Source organism: Hyperolius riggenbachi, chromosome 2 (genome assembly GCF_040937935.1).
Source record: "Hyperolius riggenbachi isolate aHypRig1 chromosome 2, aHypRig1.pri, whole genome shotgun sequence".
NCBI lineage: Eukaryota > Metazoa > Chordata > Amphibia > Anura > Hyperoliidae > Hyperolius > Hyperolius riggenbachi.
Genome location: NC_090647.1, coordinates 278466551 through 278489499, shown reverse-complemented (window position 1 = coordinate 278489499; position 22949 = coordinate 278466551). Strand labels below are relative to the sequence as shown.

General features: G+C 43.4%; 1 protein-coding gene across 9 annotated transcripts in view; it reads left to right on the top strand.

Annotated features, from left to right (window-relative positions):
• Window positions 1-22949, top strand: part of BRIP1 (BRCA1 interacting helicase 1) — a 550841-nt gene that overhangs the window by 107681 nt on the left and 420211 nt on the right. For 8 of the 9 annotated variants that reach the window (XR_011026250.1, XM_068268746.1, XM_068268741.1 and 5 more), the window contains one exon: window positions 12590-12874. The exons of the other annotated variant lie outside the window; for it this stretch is intronic. Coding sequence is in view for 7 of the 8 variants with exons in the window: in XM_068268746.1 (XP_068124847.1) it covers window positions 12590-12874 (285 nt within the window). In the remaining variant the exon portion in view is untranslated. The remainder of the gene's footprint in view (window positions 1-12589; window positions 12875-22949) is intronic. 9 annotated transcript variants of the gene reach the window in all.

The window sequence follows — 22949 nt, the reverse complement described above, 5'->3', positions numbered from 1 at the left end:
GGCTCCTCATCCACTCCTACACCCCTCTCAGTTGGTGTTCCTCAAGGTTCCGTCCTAGGACCCCTACTGTTCTCACTCTATACTGCCTCAATTGGCAAAATCATCTCCTCCATGGGCTTCAATTACCACCTGTATGCCAACGACACCCAGATATATCTCCACACCCCAGACCTCTCCTCCTCTACCATGGACAAAGTCTCTGCCTGCCTCACATCCATTTCCTCCTGGATGGCTGCCAGGTACCTGAAGCTTAATTTGGACAAGACTGAGCTTCTAATATTCCCACCCCGCACAGCTGCACCCCTGCCAGATCTGCACGTCACTATTGAAAATACTATAATCCACCCTACCTCCCAAGCCCGCTGTCTAGGCGTTACTCTGGACTCTGAACTTTCCTTTACCGCCCACATCCAAGGTATTGCCAGATCCTGCAACTTCCACCTCCGCAACATCTCCAAGATCCGCTCCTACCTGTCCCCTGACACCACTAAACTCCTTATCCACGCCCTTGTCATCTCCCGCCTAGACTACTGCAATTCTCTTTTATCTGGCCTCCCCTCTAACCGTACTGACCCACTTAAATTGGTAATGAATGCGGCAGCCAGACTGATACATTCTTCTCACCGCAGCGCCTCTACAACTCCGCTCTGTAAAGCACTACACTGGCTCCCCATCAGCTTTAGGATCAATTTCAAAATCCTGTGCTTTGCCTACAAATCAGTGCACAAGACCTGCCCAACCTACATCTCTGATCTGGTCCACAGGCACATACCAGCCCGCCCCCTCCGATCCTCCAATGACCTGCGCCTAGTCGCACCACGCATAACTCAGTCACACGCACGATTGCAGGACTTCACCAGGGCCGCCCCTACTCTCTGGAACTCTCTCCCACCAGCCGTCAGACTCGCCCCCACCTTTAATTCCTTCAAACAAGCTCTCAAGACTCACCTCTTCACGCTCGCATACCCCCCTACACCAGCACCATAATATGTTCTGTTAGACCCCCTCTCAAAAGACGCACCTATTGTCTCCACCCCACCCTTTAGATTGTAAGCCTCCGGCAGGGCCCTCCTCCCTAACGTATCCAGCTTGATTATGCAATCTTACTCGCAACCACCCCTCTTGTAGACTCGAACAGTCTCTATTTTGACCTATGATACTGTATTGTTATCAAATCATTTGCATGATCTTGTTTTGTTGTGAGTTTCCGTATGTTCTACCTGTATGTTAACCCATTTATCTATTGTGCAGCACTGCGTAAGATGTTGGCGCTTTATAAATACAATAAATAATAATAATAATAATAGACAGAAGGAAAACATATAGAAATGCACCCTGTATGTACTTAGAGAGTTTAGCTTGTCTAATTCCCCATCATCTGTGACTTAAAGTGACTCTGTAACAAAAATTACAACGTTTTTTCTACCATCCTACAAGTTCCTAAACCTATTCTAATGTGTTCTGGCTCACTGCAGCACTTTGTACTATGACAGTCTCTGTAATAAATCAATGTATCTTTCCCCTGTCAGACTTGTCGGCCTGTGTCTGGAAGGCTGCCAACTCTTCAGTGTTGAACTGTTCCTCTATGCACACTCCAGTGTGTGTTTTATTTACATAAGCCAGCAGCTTCTCTGCTATTTTATCAGTGATAGAAGAGAGCTGGATAAAAATCCTCCTCTGTTAGGCTGTGAAAGTAGCTGGCTGACACATACTTAGGAATTACAAACACAGGCACAGGCAGAGCTGTCTGCAGGAAGCCTGTAATGTTCAGTGCATGAGAGAAGAAGGGGAAAGAAGGTAAACACACAAATGATCTTTTGAGATTCAAAAGGAAAGCTGCATACAGCCTGCTTGTGTATGGATGTATTTTCTATGTGTGGACATATTGTACATCAATCCACTTCCTGTTTTGGTGGCCATTTTGTTTGTTTATAAACAAACTTTTTAAAACGGTTTTTGACTACTTTTAATGCGGCGGGGAGCGGCGAAATTGTGACAGAGGGTAATAGATGTCCCCTAACACACTGGTATGTTTACTTTTGTGCGATTTTAACAATACAGATTCTCTTTAAGCACAAGTTGTAATTTGATCCCTTAGCTGTGTCAACTGAGAGCTCATTTGTATGCGCAGGATGTTAACCATATGTCTGCTTCCATGAAAGCAGAAAGTAGACAAACTGCAGATTTTTGCAGGATATGTATCAGCTATAACAAATGTTTTTCTTTAAAGGACAACTGAAGTGAGAAGAATATGGAGGTTGAAATATTTATTTCCTTTAACCAATACCAGTTGACTGGCAGTTCTGCTGATCTATTTTGCTGCAGTAGTGTACAAACACCACCAGAAACAAGCATGCAGCTAAATTTGTCAGATCTGACAATAATGTCAGAAACACCTGATATGCTGCATGCTTGTTCAGGGTCGTGGCTAAAAGTATTAGAGGTAGAAGATCAGCAGGATAGCCAGACATCTGATATTGTAAGGAAATAAATATGGCAGCCTCCACATTTCTCTTGCTTCAGTTGTCCTTTAAAGGTTATTATGCTGTTGTTTATCTTTTAGAGCTGAGGTGAAGTTCAGGTGTGCTTTAAAGCGGTATAAAACCCTGACATAATATTCAATAAAAACATGTTTTCCTACTTTTTATATGCCATACGGTTATCATATTTGCCTTTGTGCATAAGTAGTATTATTTATTTAGAAACTATACATTCCCAAAAGTACACTTTTTGCTTTGTGAGCTGACTTTGAATTTTAATAATAACTGGTTTTATTCATTATGCATTGAATTCAGAAATGCTTTATCTGTGTCCAGGAGCTTCTGCACAGTCAGAGAATGTGTCACATTCCTCACTTGATACAATTAAGTAAACACAAGATAACAATCTACACTTCGGATGCGTCCACATTTCTCTGCACTGAACTTTCCAGCCCTGTGTGTAACCCTTTGAATGCTGGTCTAGTAAAAAAAAAAAGTGCTGGTTGTATATAATATGCTGTAAATATTTTTTTAGAGCAAAGAAGAAATGCTGGGTTTTATTACGCTCTAACTACCTTCAAGGTTGGTAATAGATCGTTACAGTGTTGGTAATTAATTGCTATGGCGGTTTTAAGTGGTGATCCTTCCTTGGATGTAGTTTTGTTGTCTTTTGGCAAAACAGTTCTATCCTGCAGTGTTATGCAGGTCTTCCTCCATTGCTGTGTCAGCTACTTGGACTCTAGCCACGGTTAGACCTTGAAGTGCAGTGGCCACCTCTCTCTCTTGATGCCCTCTGTGCTGCCAGGAAGGACAGACATTGGAGACTTGGGCCATCCACCATACACATGCACAGAAAGAGAAGACACTTGCAGAGACAGAAATGCCAGTTCCGAAAGTAAAAATATGAAGGCAGGGCTCTGTAGCATCTTTTTCGGGAGGAGAAATATTTGTTTTTCTCTTTGAGTTATTTTTATTTTAAACTGAATGAATATGGTTGCTGCGCTTTCATAAAACAGAAGAAAATTAGAATGTTAGAACAGAAAAAACTTTCAGTTAGAAAAATGTAAGATTTGGGAGAATGAATAAGCTTTGACTCTCTTAGTTATGTTAGATGAAACCTTTGCCATACTGCAACCATTACATATGCTTTACAATTTTTTTTTTTGTAAATAAAGTTTATCATCTTCTCATACCTCACTGTTTAGAGAAATTTTGGTCTCACAGTCACATAAGCTGTACCAGTCCAGCGCTCTCATCATCGCATCTCTTCTGCGGCATAGATTTCTGTATCTGAAGTTACTAACCAGCTGACTGAAATAGACACAGTCATGTCTCAATTTTTTTTTCTTTTTCTAGTGAAAAGGAAAGCCCTAGTCCTATTTAATACAATCCAAAACCACTGAATACTGGAACGAGTCTTCAGAGTGAAATAATCATTATATAATTTGCTCTCTGCTTTCCCGTTCAAGTAGGATATTGCAGTGAATGTAAGGGACACCGCCGGGTCAGCTGTTTCCTCCTTCACCACTTACAAGAACTCCATTCATAACGCGCCCTTTTTATCCTTTTGAGTGAATAAGTAATTATTCAATATAGAAGGCAGGATATTTGGAGCTGACTGTTTAATGTGGCAGCACACCGTAATGAAGCCTACCTTACTTGGCAACTTGAGAAGGGAATGTAACAATTCCAACAAGAAGGAAACTTTATCCGGTTTGACGGGCTGTTTCTTTGGCACATCAGTGAACCTTTTATCCCCGTGACTGACAGCTCCAGAAGGGTCACATTCACCTCCATTCTATCGCTTATTGTAATATTTAATGGTTGACAAGGTTGAGTGGGATGGAGGGTAATCTGAACTTGCTTTTCCACGTCGCAAAGGCTAAGAGACAGCTTGATCCCCAGTATTGTGGTGTAACACATGCCATGGCTTAGCATTTATTTATAGAGGATAATCTTACTTTTTTATAAATAAAAAAGAAAAATCTTCACCTGAATTTTACTCCGTAACAACTACTGACAGTAAAGCATATACCACAGGGAGTTCCAGAAGCACAAGCCTAAAGATGTAACCATACATTGGGCAGATTTGTAAGCGACATGTGCATACATGTCCATCCTGTGCATAGTTACATGTTTATGGATTGAAAGGGACTCTTGTGGTAATCATGCTCTTCTACTTGTCTTACTGGTAATGTAAAAGGGCATAAGTACTACTGAATGCTTTGTGTTTATTTCATGAAATTGTATTGGTTTTTGCAAACTAAAATTATTCATTCTCATGTGTGTGCGTACGTGCTGCATGTCTATTAGATTTAAAAGTAAAAAAGCAACATATTTCTCAGGCATTTGTCCCCCTATAACATCTAAGCAAATAGACTATTATTACAAATATGATAAAAAAATAAAAAATCCTTTATTAGAACAAGCTAAAAGATTGTACTGTACAACCACACATTTCTACCCACAGACCACCCATAAACCACCCTTATAAAAACACATACCCCCCCCCCCCCCACTCCCCTTTGGTATGGCGCAGGATACCCCAAGTCAATGGTCACCCACAGCTATACTGCCTGTAGTATGTCCTCAGTGGACTGGGCGTCCCCAGTCAAGTGTGAAAAGGCCAATGATGGAGTCAATCTTTAGGGAAGCAGATGTTTAGAATGGTAGAACACAAGCTTCAATGATGTCATGAAGTCCAAACAACCAGCTGGATTCCTTCTGAGAGCAATTCAAATACAGCTATCTATCCACAAAATAACTGAGAAAGTTCTTTGATATTTCAGAAGTCAGCTCTATATCTTCTAATAACGGCCCAATCGCAGCCAGACATTAGATTTAAAAGCTTTAGTAGGAAAGATTACTGACCAAAAGGGCATATGTATATTAAAATTGTTAAGGGACAGCTGTTTAACCCCCCTACTTATGTTCCCCCAACTGCAAAGGATTGAACATTAATGGCCCTTTGAACTATTCAGCTCTAAAACCTTATCAGAAACATCTCACTCTTTCTCAGCTGTTTTGGCTTATATTTACATTTTAAAAAAAGGACTGAATTTGACAAGTTGTTTGAGCTCATTTACATAAAAAGCGACTTCGGACAATTCTTTAGTAGGGCTAGTACTACATGTGTTTAGCCTGCAGCACCAAGCAGAAGCCCATAAAGCTGTTCATGGGGCACAGAGTGTGTTGGAGCTCTCTTATATACTAGGTCAGCAATACATGGCTAAATTCACACCAGTAGCATTGGCCTCAATTCACTAAGCTTAACTCCTGTCTTTAATAACTCTTCTGAGCTGTTTTACAGTTATCACAATTATATCACCATGGTGATAACTGTAAAACAGCTCAGAAGAGTTATTAAAGACAGGAGTTAAGCTTAGTGAATTGAGTGTTAACAAATTGTTAATCCTTATCAACAGCCCTTCATATATATTCCCAGATATATGGTTGGAAAGTGCAGGAGAGCCAGCATAAGTGGCATATAGCAAGCAGATGCAGCGGGGCATAATCTAGGGTGCAAGCAAGTAGCCGTAGTGGAGAGAGAAAAGATGCATAGCTGCAGCAGTCAGTAGCAATGAATAGGTGAAACATAACACCAGGTGGAGTTCAACGTAGTATGCCTGGGGTATAAATGTCTCACCACAACGGTGTGCCACCTTTCAGATATCCATATCTCCAAATGCAATCAGTATGTGTTTGAACTGCAAGGCCCCCATATAACCAGTGCAGATTCTTGGACCCCATGTAATGTGTGTGTAGTGGCCAAGCCTGCATTTCCAGTACATGGAAGTGTGGACAACAGTTGAGACTACTAGGGCAGAATAAGAGCATACTGGCCCTTAGATATAAAATATCTAGTTCTTTGATTCCCTATGGCCTCTTAAAAATGCTTTACATTGTGTGGTAAAGCGCACAGTGCTAATAGTGTAATACCTGCTGCTCCCCTGGCATTATTACTGGTAACATTCTGTGTGCGCTGCCAGCACACGGCTAATGTACCAGCCTTTCGTGCATCAGGCCCATTGTCCTAACTAAACTAAGCACCCTTTTTTCCCCCTGGAATTCCTCCTGGTTTGTAATAGCTATAGGAGTTGCCATGTCCCCCTTCCCTTCTCCCCCTCCTTATTTACAGAAGTCACATATGCTATCTTCACACATTCCCTCTGGATAAGCTCATTAAAGAAGTTGTCCTAATTAACACCTCCCCCCCCCCCCACCCACATTGATAAAAAGGTATGGTTTATAACAAAACTATTAACTTAAAGTGACTCTGTAACAAAAATTACAACGTTTTTTCTACCATCCTACAAGTTCCTAAACCTATTCTAATCTGTTCTGGCTCACTGCAGCACTTTGTACTATCACCGTCTCTGTAATAAATCAATGTATCTTTCCCCTGTCAGACTTGTCGGCCTGTGTCTGGAAGGCTGCCAACTCTTCCATGCTGGTCTGTTCCTCTATGCACACTCCAGCGTGTGTTTTATTTACATAAGCCAGCAGCTTCTCTGCTATCTTATCAGTGATAGAAGAGAGCTGGATAAAAATCCTCCTCTGTTAGGCTGTGAAAGTAGCTGGCTGACACATACTGAGGAATTACAAACACAGGCACAGGCAGAGCTGTCTGCAGGAAGCCTGTAATGTTCAGTGCATGAGAGAAGAAGGGGACAGAAGGTAAACACACACATGATCTTTTGAGATTCAAAAGGAAAGCTGTATACAGCCTGCTTGTGTATGGATGTATTTTCTATGTGTGGACATATTGTACATCAATCTACTTCCTGTTTTGGTGGCCATTTTGTTTGTTTATAAACAAACTTTTTAAAACTGTTTTTGACTACTTTTAATGCGGCGAGGAGCGGCGAAATTGTGACAGAGGGTAATAGGAGATGTCCCCTAACACACTGGTATGTTTACTGTTGTGCGATTTTAACAATACAGATTCTCTTTAAGTTCTTAGCTGCCTGGAATCTGCGGTCGGGCCGTCCGGCTGTAGTAGGCTAATAAAACCTGTGCTAAACTTTAAATGTAAAAATAGGTAAAATGGAAGATTTTTTTCTTTTACTAATGAGACACATTGTTTGCATACATTTTTAATGTGCTATTGAGATGCTCTGGGTGCTAAAAATGGTGCTTGGTTCACTTTAAGCTCCTGTCCTCCGTGCTCTCTGTGATTGTACCACAAGGCCCCCATATAACCAGTGCAGACTGTTTGACATGTAACATTTAGCACACACACACTTAACACACACACTTAACACACACACTTAACACACACACACACTTAACACACACTTAACACACACACACTTAACACACACACACACACACACTTAACCACCCTGGCGTTCTATTAAGATCGCCAGGGCGGCTGCGGGAGGGTTTTTTTTAAACAAAAAAAAAAATATTTCATGCAGCCAACTAAAAGTTGGCTGCATGAAAGCCCACAAGAGGGCGCTCCGGAGGCGTTCTTCTGATCGCCTCCGGCGGCCAGAAGTAACACGGAAGGCCGCAATGAGCGGCCTTCCGTGTTTTGCTTACTTCGTCGCCATGGCGGCGAGCGGAGTGACATCATGGACGTCAGCCGACGTCCTGACGTCAGCCGCCTCCGATCCAGCCCTTAGCGCTGACTGGAACTATTTGTTCCGGCTGCGCAGGGCTGGGGGGACCCTCTTTCGCCGCTGCTCGCGGCGGATCGCCGCAGAGCGGCGTCGATCGGGCCGCACACGCGGCTAGCAAAGTGCCGGCTGCGTGTTCTGCTTTTTATTTCAGCAAAATCGGCCCAGCAGGGCCTGAGCGGCACCCTCTGGCGGTAATGGACGAGCTGAGCTCGTCCATACCGCTAAGGTGGTTAACACATACTTAACACACACACACACACACACACACACACTCACACTCACACTCACACACACACACACACTTAACACACACACACACACACACTTAACACACACACACACACACACTTAACACACTTAACACACTTAACACACACACACGCACACTTAACACACGCACGCACACACACACACACACTTAACACACACACACACACTTAACACACGCACACACTTAACACACACACGCACGCACTTAACACACACGCACGCACTTAACACACGCACACACTTAACACACACACACTTAACACACACACACACTTAACACACACACACACACTCTCACACACACACACACACACACACACACACACACACACTCTTAACACACACACACACGCACACTCTTAACACACACCCTCACTTAACACACACACACACACACACCCTCACTTAACACACACACACACCCTCACTTAACACACACACACACACACCCTCACTTAACACACACACACACACACACACACACGCTCACTTAACACACACACACACCCTCACTTCACACACACACACACACACACACACACACACACACACACACACACACACACACACACACACACACGCACACACACGCACACACCCTCACTTAACACACACACACACACCCTCACTTAACACACACACACACACACACACACACACACACACACACACACACACACACACACACACACCCTCACTTAACACACACACACACACACCCTCACTTAACACACAGTAAACGTAGCATCAAGCCCACTATATAACAAGTATAGCCTCATGCTTTGCATCTAAGAAGTACAGTGTTATGCAATATTCTCTAAAGAACAGGTGTGGCATCATATAAGCCATATATCAAGTGCTGCCCTCCATGTCACCGCTGCATACGTTATACGTCACTGACAAGTGCCTTCCTTCAATCCCATATAACAAGTGCTGTCATGGCTGACCCTTATGCCAATTAGTGGGTGTTCTGTCTGCCAGTTACACAAAGAATCCAATTGAAAATTCTTTAATCCATAAAGTTTTTACAGGCTTTTACGCCTGTACATCTGTTTACTTACTTCAATATATAATTATGTATCATTCTTTCATCCTTCAATAGACTCGTCTCCTCAAATTTGCATAAATAGAACTTTTCAGAAGTATTCCCTTTCTCTGCAGATTTGTCACTCTTCACCCCTTGAAAACCTCAAGCAAACCCGAACACTTACCTTGTCAAGAATGCACATATTAACCAGGATAGTTCTTAAAGAGACTCTGAAGCGAGTCTTAAATCCTGTTTAAAGCTTTTATTACTGTAAAGCACTACAGATAGTGCTAAACCGCTGCATCCCTGCGGCAAAACGAGGGGTTTATACCCCCCAAATCCCCTCATAACTCCGGGGAGCGCTTCCTGATGAGGCAGAGCTTAGCGCTTTAGCTCTGCCTCTTAGCGCGTCAATCTCTGCTGATCGCCGCCTCTCCCCGCCCCTTTGCCTTCACAGAGAGGGACGGAAGGAGGGGAGATCCGCGGGCAGATCGAAGCGCATGGAGGCAGAGCTACAGCCTTAAAGGAGTCATCAGAAAAAGTGTAAAATAAGTGGTCCTTACTGGGGGCTTCCTCCAGCTCCAAGCTCCCAGGACGTCCCTCGCCGCAGCTCTGCCCGCAGCCATTTGCCGCAGGTCCATCCCAGTGCCCGGCGATGACGTCAGAGTGACCTCCAGGTCGCTCTGTACTGCGCCTGCGCAGTCCGCTCCGGCCCACGTGGCGGTGACTGACAGCGCCGCTCGCACAGGCGCAGTACAGAGCGACCTGGAGGTCGCTCTGACATCAACGCCTGGGATCGGGACGGACCTGCGGCGAACGGCTGCGGGCAGGGACGTCCTGAGAGCTTGGAGCTGGAGGAAACCCCCGGTAAGTACCACTTATTTTACACTTTTTCCCCTGATGACTCCTTTAAGGCTGTACCTCTGCCTCCATGCGCGTCGATCTGCCCCCGCATCTACCCCTCCTTCCGCCCCTCTCTGTGAAGGCAGACAGAGGGGCGGGGAGAGGCGGCGATCAGCAGAGATTGACGCGCTAAGAGACTCCTTTAAAGAGACTCTGTAACAATTTTCAGCCTTATTTCTTCTATCCTATAAGTTCCTATACCTGTTTTAATGTGGTCTGTCTTACTGCACAGTCCTAGTTGCACAGTGGCTGTATTATCTCTGTTTTATAATCTAATCGTCTTTCCTTTGTCGGCTCAGGCAGGAATGTGCTGCTCTGCTTGTGATAGGCAGAAGTTATACACACCCTCTCCACGCCCCCTGCAGGCTCTGTATGAGTCACAGACTGAGCTTCTCTCAGCCTATCACATGACATGTCTTTTGTTTGTAAACACTGCCTAAAACTGGCAATTACAAGCCAGGATTGCAGCAGGGAGTGGCAGAAACAGCACAGAGGGGCCCAGGAGAACATAATGTATAGAATGGTATGCTTTTTATTGTAAGAATTTTAGAATACAGATTCTCTTTAAGCTCTGCCTCCATGGGCAGTAAAATCCACAGCCAAGAAAGTCGTGGATTTTGCAGAGGGGATTTGGAGGGTTTAAACCCCTTGTTTTGCCGCGGGGATGCAGCGGTTTAGCTCTATCTATAGTGCTTTACAGTAATAAAAGCTTTAAACATGACTTAAAGGGAAGGTTCAGGGACAGTTAAAAAAAAAAATCCAAATCCACTTACCTGGGGCTTCCTCCAGCCCGTGGCAGGCAGGAGGTGCCCTCGGCGCCGCTCCGCAGGCTACTGAACTACTGAGCCTGCGCAGTACAGCCAGGAGGACGTCCGATGACGTCAGCGCGCCGGCGTGGAACGCACAATGGAGTGCAGAAGAGGCCCGACCAGACCACCGGCCTGGACAGGTCGGCTCAGCCACCGGAGACCACCGGGAGCCTGCGGAGCGGCGCCGAGGGCACCTCCTGCCTGCCACGGGCTGGAGGAAGCCCCAGGTAAGTGCATTTGGATTTTTATTTTTCTTTAACTGTCTCTGAACCTTCCCTTTAACCTCCTTGGTGGTATGGACGAGTATATCCGTCCATTACCGCCGGAGGTCGCCGCTCAGGCCCTGCTGGGCCGATTTTCGTAAAATAAAAAGCAGCACACGCAGCCGGCACTTTGCCAGCCGCGTGTGCTGCCTGATCGCCGCCGCTCTGCGGCGATCCGCCGCGAGCAGCGGCGAAAGAGGGTCCCCCCAGCCGCCCGAGCCCTGCGCAGCCGGAACAAATAGTTCCGGCCAGCGCTAAGGGCTGGATCGGAGGCGGCTGACGTCAGGACGTCGGCTGACGTCACTCAGCTCGTCGCCATGGCGACGAGGTAAGCGAAACACGGAAGGCCGCTCATTGTGGCCTTCCGTGTTACTTCTGGCTGCCGGAGGCGATCAGAAGATCGCCTCCGAAGCGCCCTCTAGTAGGCTTTCATGCAGCCAACTTTCAGTTGGCTGCATGAAATAGTTTTTTTTTTATAAAAAAAAAAAACCCTCCCGCAGCCTCCCTGGCGATTTTAATAGAACGCCAGGGAGGTTAGGACTCGCTTCAGAGTCTCTTTGATTGTTGTATGTTTTGCTTGACACATTTTTAGTTATTGCCATTTTGTTTGTATTTTCCCTGTATATTTTGCATGTATGTTTGTATTTTTAGAGCACATCCAAATGTAATTTGTCACCATTACTTGTACGATTTTTTTGAAAAGTCACATTTTTGATGAGATCATTCAAATAAAACCAAGTATAATTGTATGGGTGGAAGGGTCGACAGGCCCACACAGATTTTCAATAGATTTCATGCTGAAATCTTTTAAAAATCTGTGGGTAGTGTGTGGAGGGATTCGATCAGATAGATTCCTCTAGGATCAGATGGCCACATAGACTAGTGTATGGCCACCTTAAAATGAATAACGTAACCTTATGGAAAACAAAGTAAAACAGTGTTGTTTGTCTTCGAAAAAGTTTAAAACCAATTGGTAAAATTGGTCTTTACAGTAAATATAACATTTTTTAGAACAGGTGCATAAGTAAGAAATGACAAAAAAAGTATCTTTTTTTTCTTTACTGGTGGGTGGAAGGGTGGGATAGGGCTGCAGTTCCACTTACCGTAGTTGCTTATGCCATGGATTTACATGGTGAATTCTACATGTATGTTATCATCCATGAACGTTATGTATCATCCGTGAACTGGTTTAACTGTGTTTCTTTATTTACAGTACCTTGAGCCATGCAGTCTCTGCTCCAACGGATGCTCCAAAAGCCAGGACAAAGGGGACTTACATGGTAAAAAGAAAGAGAATGAGGAAAAGCAAAGAGTGCCCAAAATATTTTTTGGAACCCGAACACACAAACAAATAGCACAAATAACCAGGGAATTGCGGAAGACTGCTTATTCTGGTGTGCGGATGACTATCCTCTCCAGCAGAGAGCATACTTGTGTCAACCCAGACATCCACACCAACAGGAATGAGAAATGTAAAGAACTTCTTGATGCAAAGGATGTAAGTTAATCATAGAGTTGCACTTTTTTTTTTTACTGTTATAAGAACATCTACGGAAAATCTGCTTGGGAACCCTAATATAATTGCCAGAAGTTATTCAGTAGATGTGTTTTTTAACCAGTGAAAATAAGTCAGCTGCACACTGATCTAGAGATTGTAAAATAAAACATCTTAGGCACAAATTCAGGGATGTTAGCCGGATTTTATTACTTAGTTTAGAGAACTGGTTTAAAGAGACACTGAAGCGGAAAAAAAAATTATGACATAATGGATTGGTTGTGCAGTATGGATAATTACTAGATCATTAGTAGCAAAGAAAATATTCTTATATTTTTATTTTCAGTTATATAGTGTTTTTTATAACATTGCATCATTCTCTAATATTTGCAGTTTACACACTACTCCGCATTCTAAATCATTTTACAGAGCAGGCTAGTGAACTTGAGACCTGTCCTTTGCAGAGAAATACAATACAATGACTGACAGTTGAGATAACAAGCTTCAGAAGACAGAGCTCTCTGCGACTTTGAAAGTTGTAGAGATCAGTGGCTCTATTGCATAGATAACAACTGGAGTTTCTTAACGCTTCCTGTACTGGAAACAATATTAGACTCATGTCTTTGCTCCTAATGTTTTATTTTTTAGCTGTACTACACATAGAAATCATTATTTCATAAGTTTATTTTCACTTCAGATTCCCTTGAAGTTTACGAAATGGACAGTTAACATTTACAAGCTACATTCTTTTTCTAGATCACTAGCCAACTAGATATTAAAGTGAACCCGAGGTGAAAATTATATGGGAGGCTGCCTTATTTATTTATTTTTAAGCAATACCAGTTGCCTGGATTTCCTGCTGATCTTCTACCTCTAATACAAAGGGGGAGAAAGAGGCGCCCAGGGTATGATAAAACTATGTTAAAAGCAACTAAAATGAAAAAAAAGTTTGAGGTGGCTTACCTCAATGATGACACGTTCAAAATAATTTGTAACTGTGACGATTGAGTGCCACACCTCAGATGTCTGATTATTGGTGATCTGCGGAATCACCAAGAATGCAGACGCTATACCCGATTATGTGTGATCTGCAGAATCACCAATAATGCCAGTATAGCAAGACTGAGAGCAGAGTGTGTAGTGATTGGTGTAACCGTCACTATAATGCTTAACCACTTGCCGACTGCGCACTCATAACGCGCGTCGGCAAAGTGGCAGCTGCAGGACCAGCGACGCAGTATTGCGTCGCCAGCTGCAGGCTGATTAATCAGGAAGCAGCCGCTCGTGCGAGCGGCTGCTTCCTGTCAATTCACGGCGGGGGGCTCCGTGAATAGCCTGCGGGCCGCCGATGGCGGCTCGCAGGCTAAATGTAAACACAAGCGGAAATAATCCGCTTTGTTTACATTTGTACGGCGCTGCTGCGCAGCAGCGCCGTAAGGCAGAACGGCGATCCCCGGCCAATCAGCGGCCGGGGATCGCCGCCATGTGACGGGACGTCCCGTCACTGGCTGCACAGGACGGATAGTGTCCTGTGCAGCCCGGATCTCCAGGGGGGGGCCAGGTAGGAGAAGGGAGGGGGAGGATTTCGCCGCGGAGGGGGGCTTTGAGGTGCCCCCCCCCCGCAACACCCGGCAGGCAGGAGCGATCAGACCCCCCCAGCACATCATCCCCCTAGTGGGGAAAAAAGGGGGGCGATCTGGTCGCTCTGCCTGCACGCTGATCTGTGCTGGGGGCTGCAGAGCCCACCCAGCACAGATCAGCTACAACAGCGCTGGTCCTTAAGGGGGGGGTAAAGGGTGGGTCCTCAAGTGGTTAAATGAGACCTCACCAGAGGGGCTGGTGAGGTGTAAACAGTACACCGAATGTGCACGGACGTACAACCTCCAGCAGGCTGGAGAAACAATACTGAAGAGGCCGAATCTCCCGAGGAGCGGGTGATTCAGAATATACTGCAGGCAAATGAACACCTGAGGGGCGGATGAGTCAGACTGACTGACTGAAAAGAAAATACTCTTCTGGAGTGGCCCAGTCCTGACCTCAACCCGATTGAGATGCTGTGGCATGACCTCAAGAAAGTGATTCACACCAGACATCCCAAGAATATTGCTGAACTGAAACAGTCCTGTAAAGAAGAATGGTCAAGAATTACTCCTGACCATGGTGCACATCTGATCTGCAACTACAGGAAACGTTTGGTTGAAGTTGCTGCCAAAGGAGGTTCAAACTGTTATTAAATGCCAGGGTTCACATACTTTTTCCACCTGCACTGTGAATGTTTACATGGTGTGTTCAATAAAAACATGGAAACAATTAATTATTTGTGTGGTATTAGTTTAAGCAGACTGTGATTGTCTATTATTGTGACTTAGATGAAGATCGGAACACATTTTATGACCAATTTGTGCAGAAATCCACATAATTCCAAAGGGTTCACATACTTTTTCTTGCTACTGTATATATCTTTGATAATTTTTATAAGAGTATAAGAATATCAGCTGAGTTCAGAGGACTCTGTGTTTAATGATTTTAGGCACCGTATTCGGCCTGAGGAAGTGGGCTGAGACCCACGAGACAAAGTGCATAATCAAAGTAAGTTACAAATTATTTTGAATGGGTCATCATTGAGGTAAGCCACCTCAAACTTTTTTTCATTTTAGTGTCCAAAAAGAGCTTTATTGAAAAGACCAAAGAAATATAACAAGCGAAATTAACAGTATAAAACACTTTTAGAAAATCAAACAGAACAGTACAGACACATAACAAAAGGCGATGGATATGTAAGAGTACTTAAAACAGGGGAATCGGCAAAGGAGGAGGTATAGGTTGTCCGGGTGAGGTACAGTAAAGCATCACAATCCCATTCTACCAAGCATGATATATGCACATTATTACTTTTAAAGCCACTTTCAACTGCAGCAGGTAAATGTATAAGGTACACTCTCAACCAACCTCATTAGTACATACAGAGGTTTGTCTTTAATGATGTATTTGCCAACTAGTCATTGACAATATTAAACATGGGAATGCTTCCTTTATGATCCACCCATGGTCTCCACACTCTTTCAAAGTGTTGCATCATATCCTGAACTCTGGCGTTAATTCTTTCATGCATCATTTTTCTATCTTTTCTTGCTAGTATTGGTAGCATAAAAGAGTTTTTTTCCATTGAGATGCTATATATAGCTTAACAGAGGATACTATATGCTGAATCAATTTATGGGTGGCGTGTTGCATCTCGTCCGGTCTATGGCCCAAAAGAAATATCTGAGGGTCTTTAGTAAAAGAGTCTTGGAAGATTCTGCTTAATAACCTTGCAATTTTAGACCAAAGACCAGACACAACTGGGCACTCCCTCCAAATGTGGTACATGGATCCAGGGAGCGGGCAGCCTCTAAAACACTGGGAAGATTGTGAGGAGTATATTCGGGCCAATCTCACGGGGACTAAGTATGTTCTGTGGAGTAATCGTATAGACACTTCCATGGTGGAAGATTGCATACTACCCTTAGATAGGACCTCAAGAGACTGTTTCCAGTCTTCGTCATCAAACTGGATACCTAGATTTGATTCCCATGCTATTCGGTAAGGGAGTACATAGTCATTGGGCGGGGCGTTTATAGTTGGAATATAGATATAAAACCATTCCTTTCATTAAGGGGACTGTCAGGCAGAAGTTCTAAAAGGCGGACGTTTTAATGCCAATTAGCGGATTAATTAAAGAGAGTACAAAGTGATGTAATTGTCTACATCTGAAAAATTTGGATGTAGGAGGTCGGAGGGAAGAGAGTAAATCCTCCATAGTAGGAATTTTATTGTGCACTAGAATGTGTTTAAGTAAACACAGGTTTTAGTCTGTCCACCAATGAAAAGCCATTGCCTCCAGACCTGCTGGAAAGTCAGGATTACCTGTAAAACGTGTGAGGGGAGAGGTGGCGGTTTGCAATTTAAACTTAAATCTGGATTTTCTCCATATTTGTAATGTGCGTGAGGTAATTGGAGACCCTGAGATCACCTGTTGCGGGATAGGTTTGCGTGACCAAAGCATGCCTTCCAATAAGTAGGGGAACAGAATATTATTTTCAATCTCTGCCCAGGAGGGGGCGTAAAAGTTTGCATAAATTAGAGGGAGTTGGGCTAGTTGGGAGGCTGTGAAGTATTTCATGAGGTTAGGGACCGAGAGTCCACCATCGCTTTTATGTCTCATCATCAAACTCTTCTTGATACAGGGTTTTTTATGGTTCCACACATATTGGAATATCTGTTTTTGGAGCAATAGTATATCAGAGGTTTTGATTGCGATGGGTAAACCTCTAAAGTAATACGTGATTCGTGGGAGGAGAGTCATTTTAACAGCTGCGATACGTCCGGACCAGGAGATAGAGGGGACGTCCCATTCAGTCAGGTCCTGTTTTAACTTGGCGATAAGAGGAATGTAATTCCATTTATAGAGTGTGTGGTAATTGTTGGTAAGCTTGACACCCAAATATTGTACATAGTGATCTCTATATTGGAAGTTGTATTTGGTAACTAGTTACGGAGGTTTGACAGAACATGACTTCAGTTTTGTTAATATTAACTTTAAGGCCTGATAAGTTGCCAAATTCTGTCAGAGCTGCAAGTGAGTGGGGGGATTGAATCTGTGGGATTTGTAAGTGTAAAGAGAACGTCATCTGCAAAGAGTGTTAGTTTGGATTCAGTCTTCCCTATTTGAAAGCCATGGATGTTGGGGTGGCGTCGGCTATGCTCTGCTTCTATAGAAGGTGCAAATAGGGCGGGGGACAGGGGACACCCTTGGCGGGTCCCTCATAGGATAGGGAATGATACGGGATTAGATCCTGGGATTTTAAGAGAAGCTGTGGGATGAGAGTAAAGATTTTTTTTTTGAAAAAAAGTTTTTATTAAAGTTTTTAACACATTTAAACAGACAATGCTCGAATTGGTAAGAAACATATTGATTATCGTAAAAGTACAAATAAAGAAATACATCTTACATTGCAGGTAAAGGTTAAGTTTTTGTTTGTTTGTTTGTTCTTCAACCCAGGGGAGCAAGGGTAAGGGGGGGGGGGGTACGAAAGGGAAGGAAAAAGGAGGGTATGGGAGCGGGGAGAGGGAGTGGTATTATGGGGGGGGGGGGGTAGGGGGCAAGGGGTAAGGAAAGGAACAAAACCGTCATTAAGCATAGACATATGGCAACGATCTACAGCGCATTGTAATGGAAGTAGTTAGGATTCTTTTCTCTAACATATGTAGGTAGGCTCATGTATGATCTACCACTTTCTCTAAGTATGTTGCGTTATTAACAGCTGTACCTCTGTGTATACACTATTCAGTCATGGGGTTAGTTAATTACACTTCATGTTAGAAACGCTTTGGCCTTGTCTGATTCCCTGTAGTCTATCCAGATGGCCTATCTGTTCACAAACTTTTCTTAACGGCCTTGGGTGGTTAGGCAGAGTTCATCTAATCTCATTAGCTTATTCAGATGTGAGAATAGGTCAGATACTGTGGGGATATCAGTGGATCGCCAATTTCTGGTTATCAGAGTTCTGGCTGCAGTAAGAATAAATCTGAAGATAGAACTCTTGATATTAGAAAATGAGCCAGGTATGGTGGATAATAAGGCTATTGCTGGGGACGGAGAGACCGAGGTAAGGTATAATTCTTTATGTAGCTCGAAAACTTTTATCCAGAAGGGTTGTAAATTACTGCATTCCCACCATATATGCATATACGTTCCTTTGTGGCTATTGCATCTCCAGCAAAGGTCAGAGGTTGTGGGCTGGAATTTGCTTAGCCTTTCTGGGTCTCTATACCATCTGGAAAATATTCTGAAATTTCTTTCCTGACGTTTTGTTGAGATTAAGAGTTTGTGGGAGAGTATAAAGATCTTTTCCCAGGTCTCAGCAGTAAGGGTAGTTCCCAATTCCTTGTCCCATGTATCTGTGATTTTTTTGTAGATGCTGTTCAGACCCTCTGGATATAAGTAAATTGTAGATTTTAGATAAAATATGCTCTACCCGCTCTGTTTGTGAGCAAATGTTCTCGAAAGGTGTCAAAGGTCTGTGAATATTGGATTTGGGATGCAGGGAATTGTAGAATTTGTCCAGCTGGAATTTAGTTAGCCAAGTGGGTTTGTAGCTTAGGATTGTAATGGGCCAGTCAGCCATATTTTTTATTCCATGTTGGGTTAAGTAATGTCTAATTTGTGGCCAATCTGATTTGTTATTTCCTAGAACTGATGGAGAACCAAGGCCTATTTTGAAGTCTGGATTATCTAGCAGAGGGGTAAGAGGACTGGGCATGGTGGTAAGATTATAGATGCTGTATAGTTTGTCCCAGAAGGTAATGCTTTTCCCTGCCCAAAAAGGTGAGTTAGCAATTGAGGGTCTTTTTGTTTTGGTTGTCCAAAGTAGCGCGCGGCGGTCCATGCCCAGTTCTGCCTCCTCCAGCTCTATCCATTGTTTCTGGTTTGTGCCTTGAAACCAGTCTGTTATTAAGAGTAATCTGGCAGCTTGGTAATATTTAGTTAGGTCGGGTAATCCTACTCCTCCTGATTCTTTAGGTCTTGTGAGTAGTTTAAAATTAGTCCTTGGTTTTTTCCCTGTCCAAATAAATTTAGTGCAAGCTGTTTTGATAGTTTTCAATATGGAGCTTGGAATGGGAATTGGAGTGGCCTGAAATAAGTATAAAAGTCTGGGGAGTACATTCATTTTTAGGACGTTTATTCTGCCTAACCAAGATAAACTGAGATTATTCCATTTGGTTAAATCTTGTTGTATTTTAAGTATAAGTGGGATGTGGTTTAAAGTGAGTAGTCTGGTTAGATCCGTGGGTATGTTAATTCCAAGATATTTGATGTAATCAATTTTCCATGTGATAGGGAAGGAATGCTTCAAAGTTTGTATTTAATTTGGGTGGGAGGGAAATGTTTAGGGCCTCAGTTTTGGATAGATTCATTTTGAAATTACTAATGGCAGAGAACCTATCAGCTTCTTGTAAGAAGTTTGGGATGGAAATGAGGGGGTTCGTCATATATAGCAGTAAATCATCTGCATATAAGGCTAATTTGAATTCTTTATTGCCAGATTTGAATCCTGAGATGTTTACATTTTTTCTGATAGCAAATGCAAAGTGTTCCATACATAGAACAAATAATAATGGTGACAAGGGGCACCCCTGCCTCGTTCCGTTATTGATGCTGAAGGCATCCGACAGGACCCCATTTGCTTTAACTCTAGCTGTAGGACCCCTGTATAGTCCTAGAATTCTGTGGAGAGCTTTCTGTCCCAATCCCAGATTTTCCAGTACTCGGCTTAAATAGCCCCAGTGGATCCTGTCGAATGCCTTCTCCGCATCTACTGATAGGAGACACAGGGGTACCCCCTGTTTCTGTGCCCTAGTCATCAGGGATATGGTTTTAATAGTGTTATCTCTTGCTTCCCGAAATTGTGTGAACCCCACCTGGTCAGTGTGTAGAACCCGAGGTAAGGACAATTTTAAGCGTTCTGCTATAAGTTTGGCAAAGAGCTTAATGTCTATGTTGATTAATGAAATAGGCCTATAGTTGCCGCAGGTTGTGTGGTCTTTATCAGGTTTTGGTATTACTGTAATATAAGCCTGCAAGGACTGTATAGGGAAGGAAGTGTCAGCTGAAATAGAATTAAATGAGGCTAGTAAAAAGGGGATGAGGTCTGGGGCGAGGGCTTTATAGAAGGCAGGGGTGAAACCGTCTGGGCCAGGGCTTTTCCCAACCTTCAGGGATCTAATTGCCGTGAGGAGTTCTTCGCCTGTAAAATCTTCTTCTAGAGCTTTGATCTCGTCTTGTTCAAGTACGGGGACGTTGGAGGATTTTATATATTTGTCTATTTTGTTATCTAACTTGGTTTGGGGAAGTTGGTGGTATTTTACACGTATGGAGTATAGCTCTTGGTAGTAGGATTTAAAAGTGTCTGCAATCTCTGTAGGCTTGGACTTGAGGGAATTATCTTTTGCTCTGATGATCGGGATGTAGGTGGAAGGTTGCTTGGGGTGGAGATAGTGTGCAAGCATGGTACCGCATTTATCTGCTTTCTCAAATAATAGGCCCTGGAATCGCTCTCTTTCTCTAAGAGAGTTTTGGTCTAGTAAGGTTAACAACTTCTGTCTAGTAGTGGACAGTTGAAGGGATATACAATCGTCTTTCCCCTTACTATTTTTCAGTTGTTGCTCTAAACTAGAGACTTCTGTAAACAGGGTATCAATTTGGGCTGTTCTTTCTTTTTTAAGCCTTGCGCCATGAGAAATAGTATGCCTCTAAGGGTGCATTTGAGGGCTTCCCATTTTATTGGGGCGGCCGTTTCATCATTTGTATGATTCCGTGTGAAATCTGAGATAGTTTTTTTGAGTGCATCCAGGCATTCTAAGTCTTTCAATAGGTTATTGTTAAGACGCCAGTGAAAACCCGAACGGGACCTCTCAAAGATTTTAATTGTACAAAAAACTGGAGCGTGGTCAGACCAAACTCTTGTACCTATGTTTGATTCTATGATGTCATCTAAGATAGAGTGAGAAACTAATAGGTAGTCCAATCTACTGTAAGACTTGTGTACCGAGGAGAAGTGAGTAAAATCTTGTGTCTTGGGGTTGAAAGTTCTCCAGCAGTCAGCAAGTCTTAACTCAAATACTTTTTGCTTGATGGCTACCAATGTGCATTGAGGCACTGAGGAATGGCCCGTTGAGGAGTCCCGTGCGGGGTCCAGGCAAAGATTTAGATCAGCCCCAATTAGTATTTTCCCTTCAGCAAATCTCTGTGGTTTGGACAGGGATTGCAGCAGCCATTTTCCCGGATTAGAATTGGGGAGGTACATGTTCGCTATTGTGTAAAGGATACCATATATTTCCAGTATTATGAAGACAAATCTGCCCTCTTCGTCAATAAGTTGTTTTTTAAGTATAAAGGGGAGGGTTCTGTGTAGTCCTATTGATGTTCCCCTCGCTTTCGTGGTGGGATTGGTACTATGAAGCCAGGTGGGGTACTGTTTTAGTGGCATTTTGGGCAAATGGTTTAGTTTAAAATGAGTTTCTTGTAGGAGGATAATATGGGAATTTTCTTTGTGTAGGTGATTTAATGTTTGGGTTCTCTTTGTAGGGTTGTTAAGGCCATTAACATTGTAAGTAGTGATTTTTAACTCTCCCATGGTGTCTTAGAGTGGTTGGCATAAGTGATTTGAGAGAATGTGGTGAGGATTATTGAGTGTGGAGGGTTTAAGAGATTCATTGCAATAAAACAAGGGGAGAACATAGATACAACATGAAACACTAAATAAACAAAGTTGGGTGTGCTCAAGGGGCACCGGAGTGAGTTACCCCGTCCCATCAGGTGTGGCGTAGCCTTCTCCTGATGGGAGTGGGTCGCCCAATCCATGGATTGACCACGTTTGGGTCTTTTAGATCTTAGAAAAGATCTAACCTATCAGGTGAAGAGTGGAAGCCCTGAAGGAGCGAACAGTGTCTCCCTAAAGCCAGGACCCCTTACCCACCGATCCCGCGTAGCTATGATTGATGGTTAGGTATAAACATGCATAGAGGCTTAAATCCTAAGAGTTATCTAACAATTGTAATGAAACATCTATTATAACATCATAAACCAGGTAATATAGATCGCAGCAAAATGGAGGTGTGAGTATATGTTGCAGAGACACATTGCAGGTCATATTGAACATATGCAAATAATAACCATTTTAATATCTAACATTTCTTATAGTATGAGATCTTTATAGAGCCATAAGTTAGACCAGGTAGTGGGGTATGGGAGAGAGATACTTGTCAAGGGCTAAGCCCTGACTATCTGTCCCTTACGCAGTGTCCCAGCCACATAAACTGTATGTGTCCTTTCATTTGTGGATGAGATAGCGTAAATTAATAGGAAAGAACCCGGTGGGTGCGTATGCAGGGATTGATTCTCGAGTGAGCTCCAGCCATCTGAATGTCTAAGGCGCACACAAAAGAAAGGCCAGAAAAAGAGAATCCGTAGTGAAAAGTCCAAAGTTATGGTGTGCTAATGAAGTTGTGAGCAAGGCGAGTGGATGGGGCAGTGGAA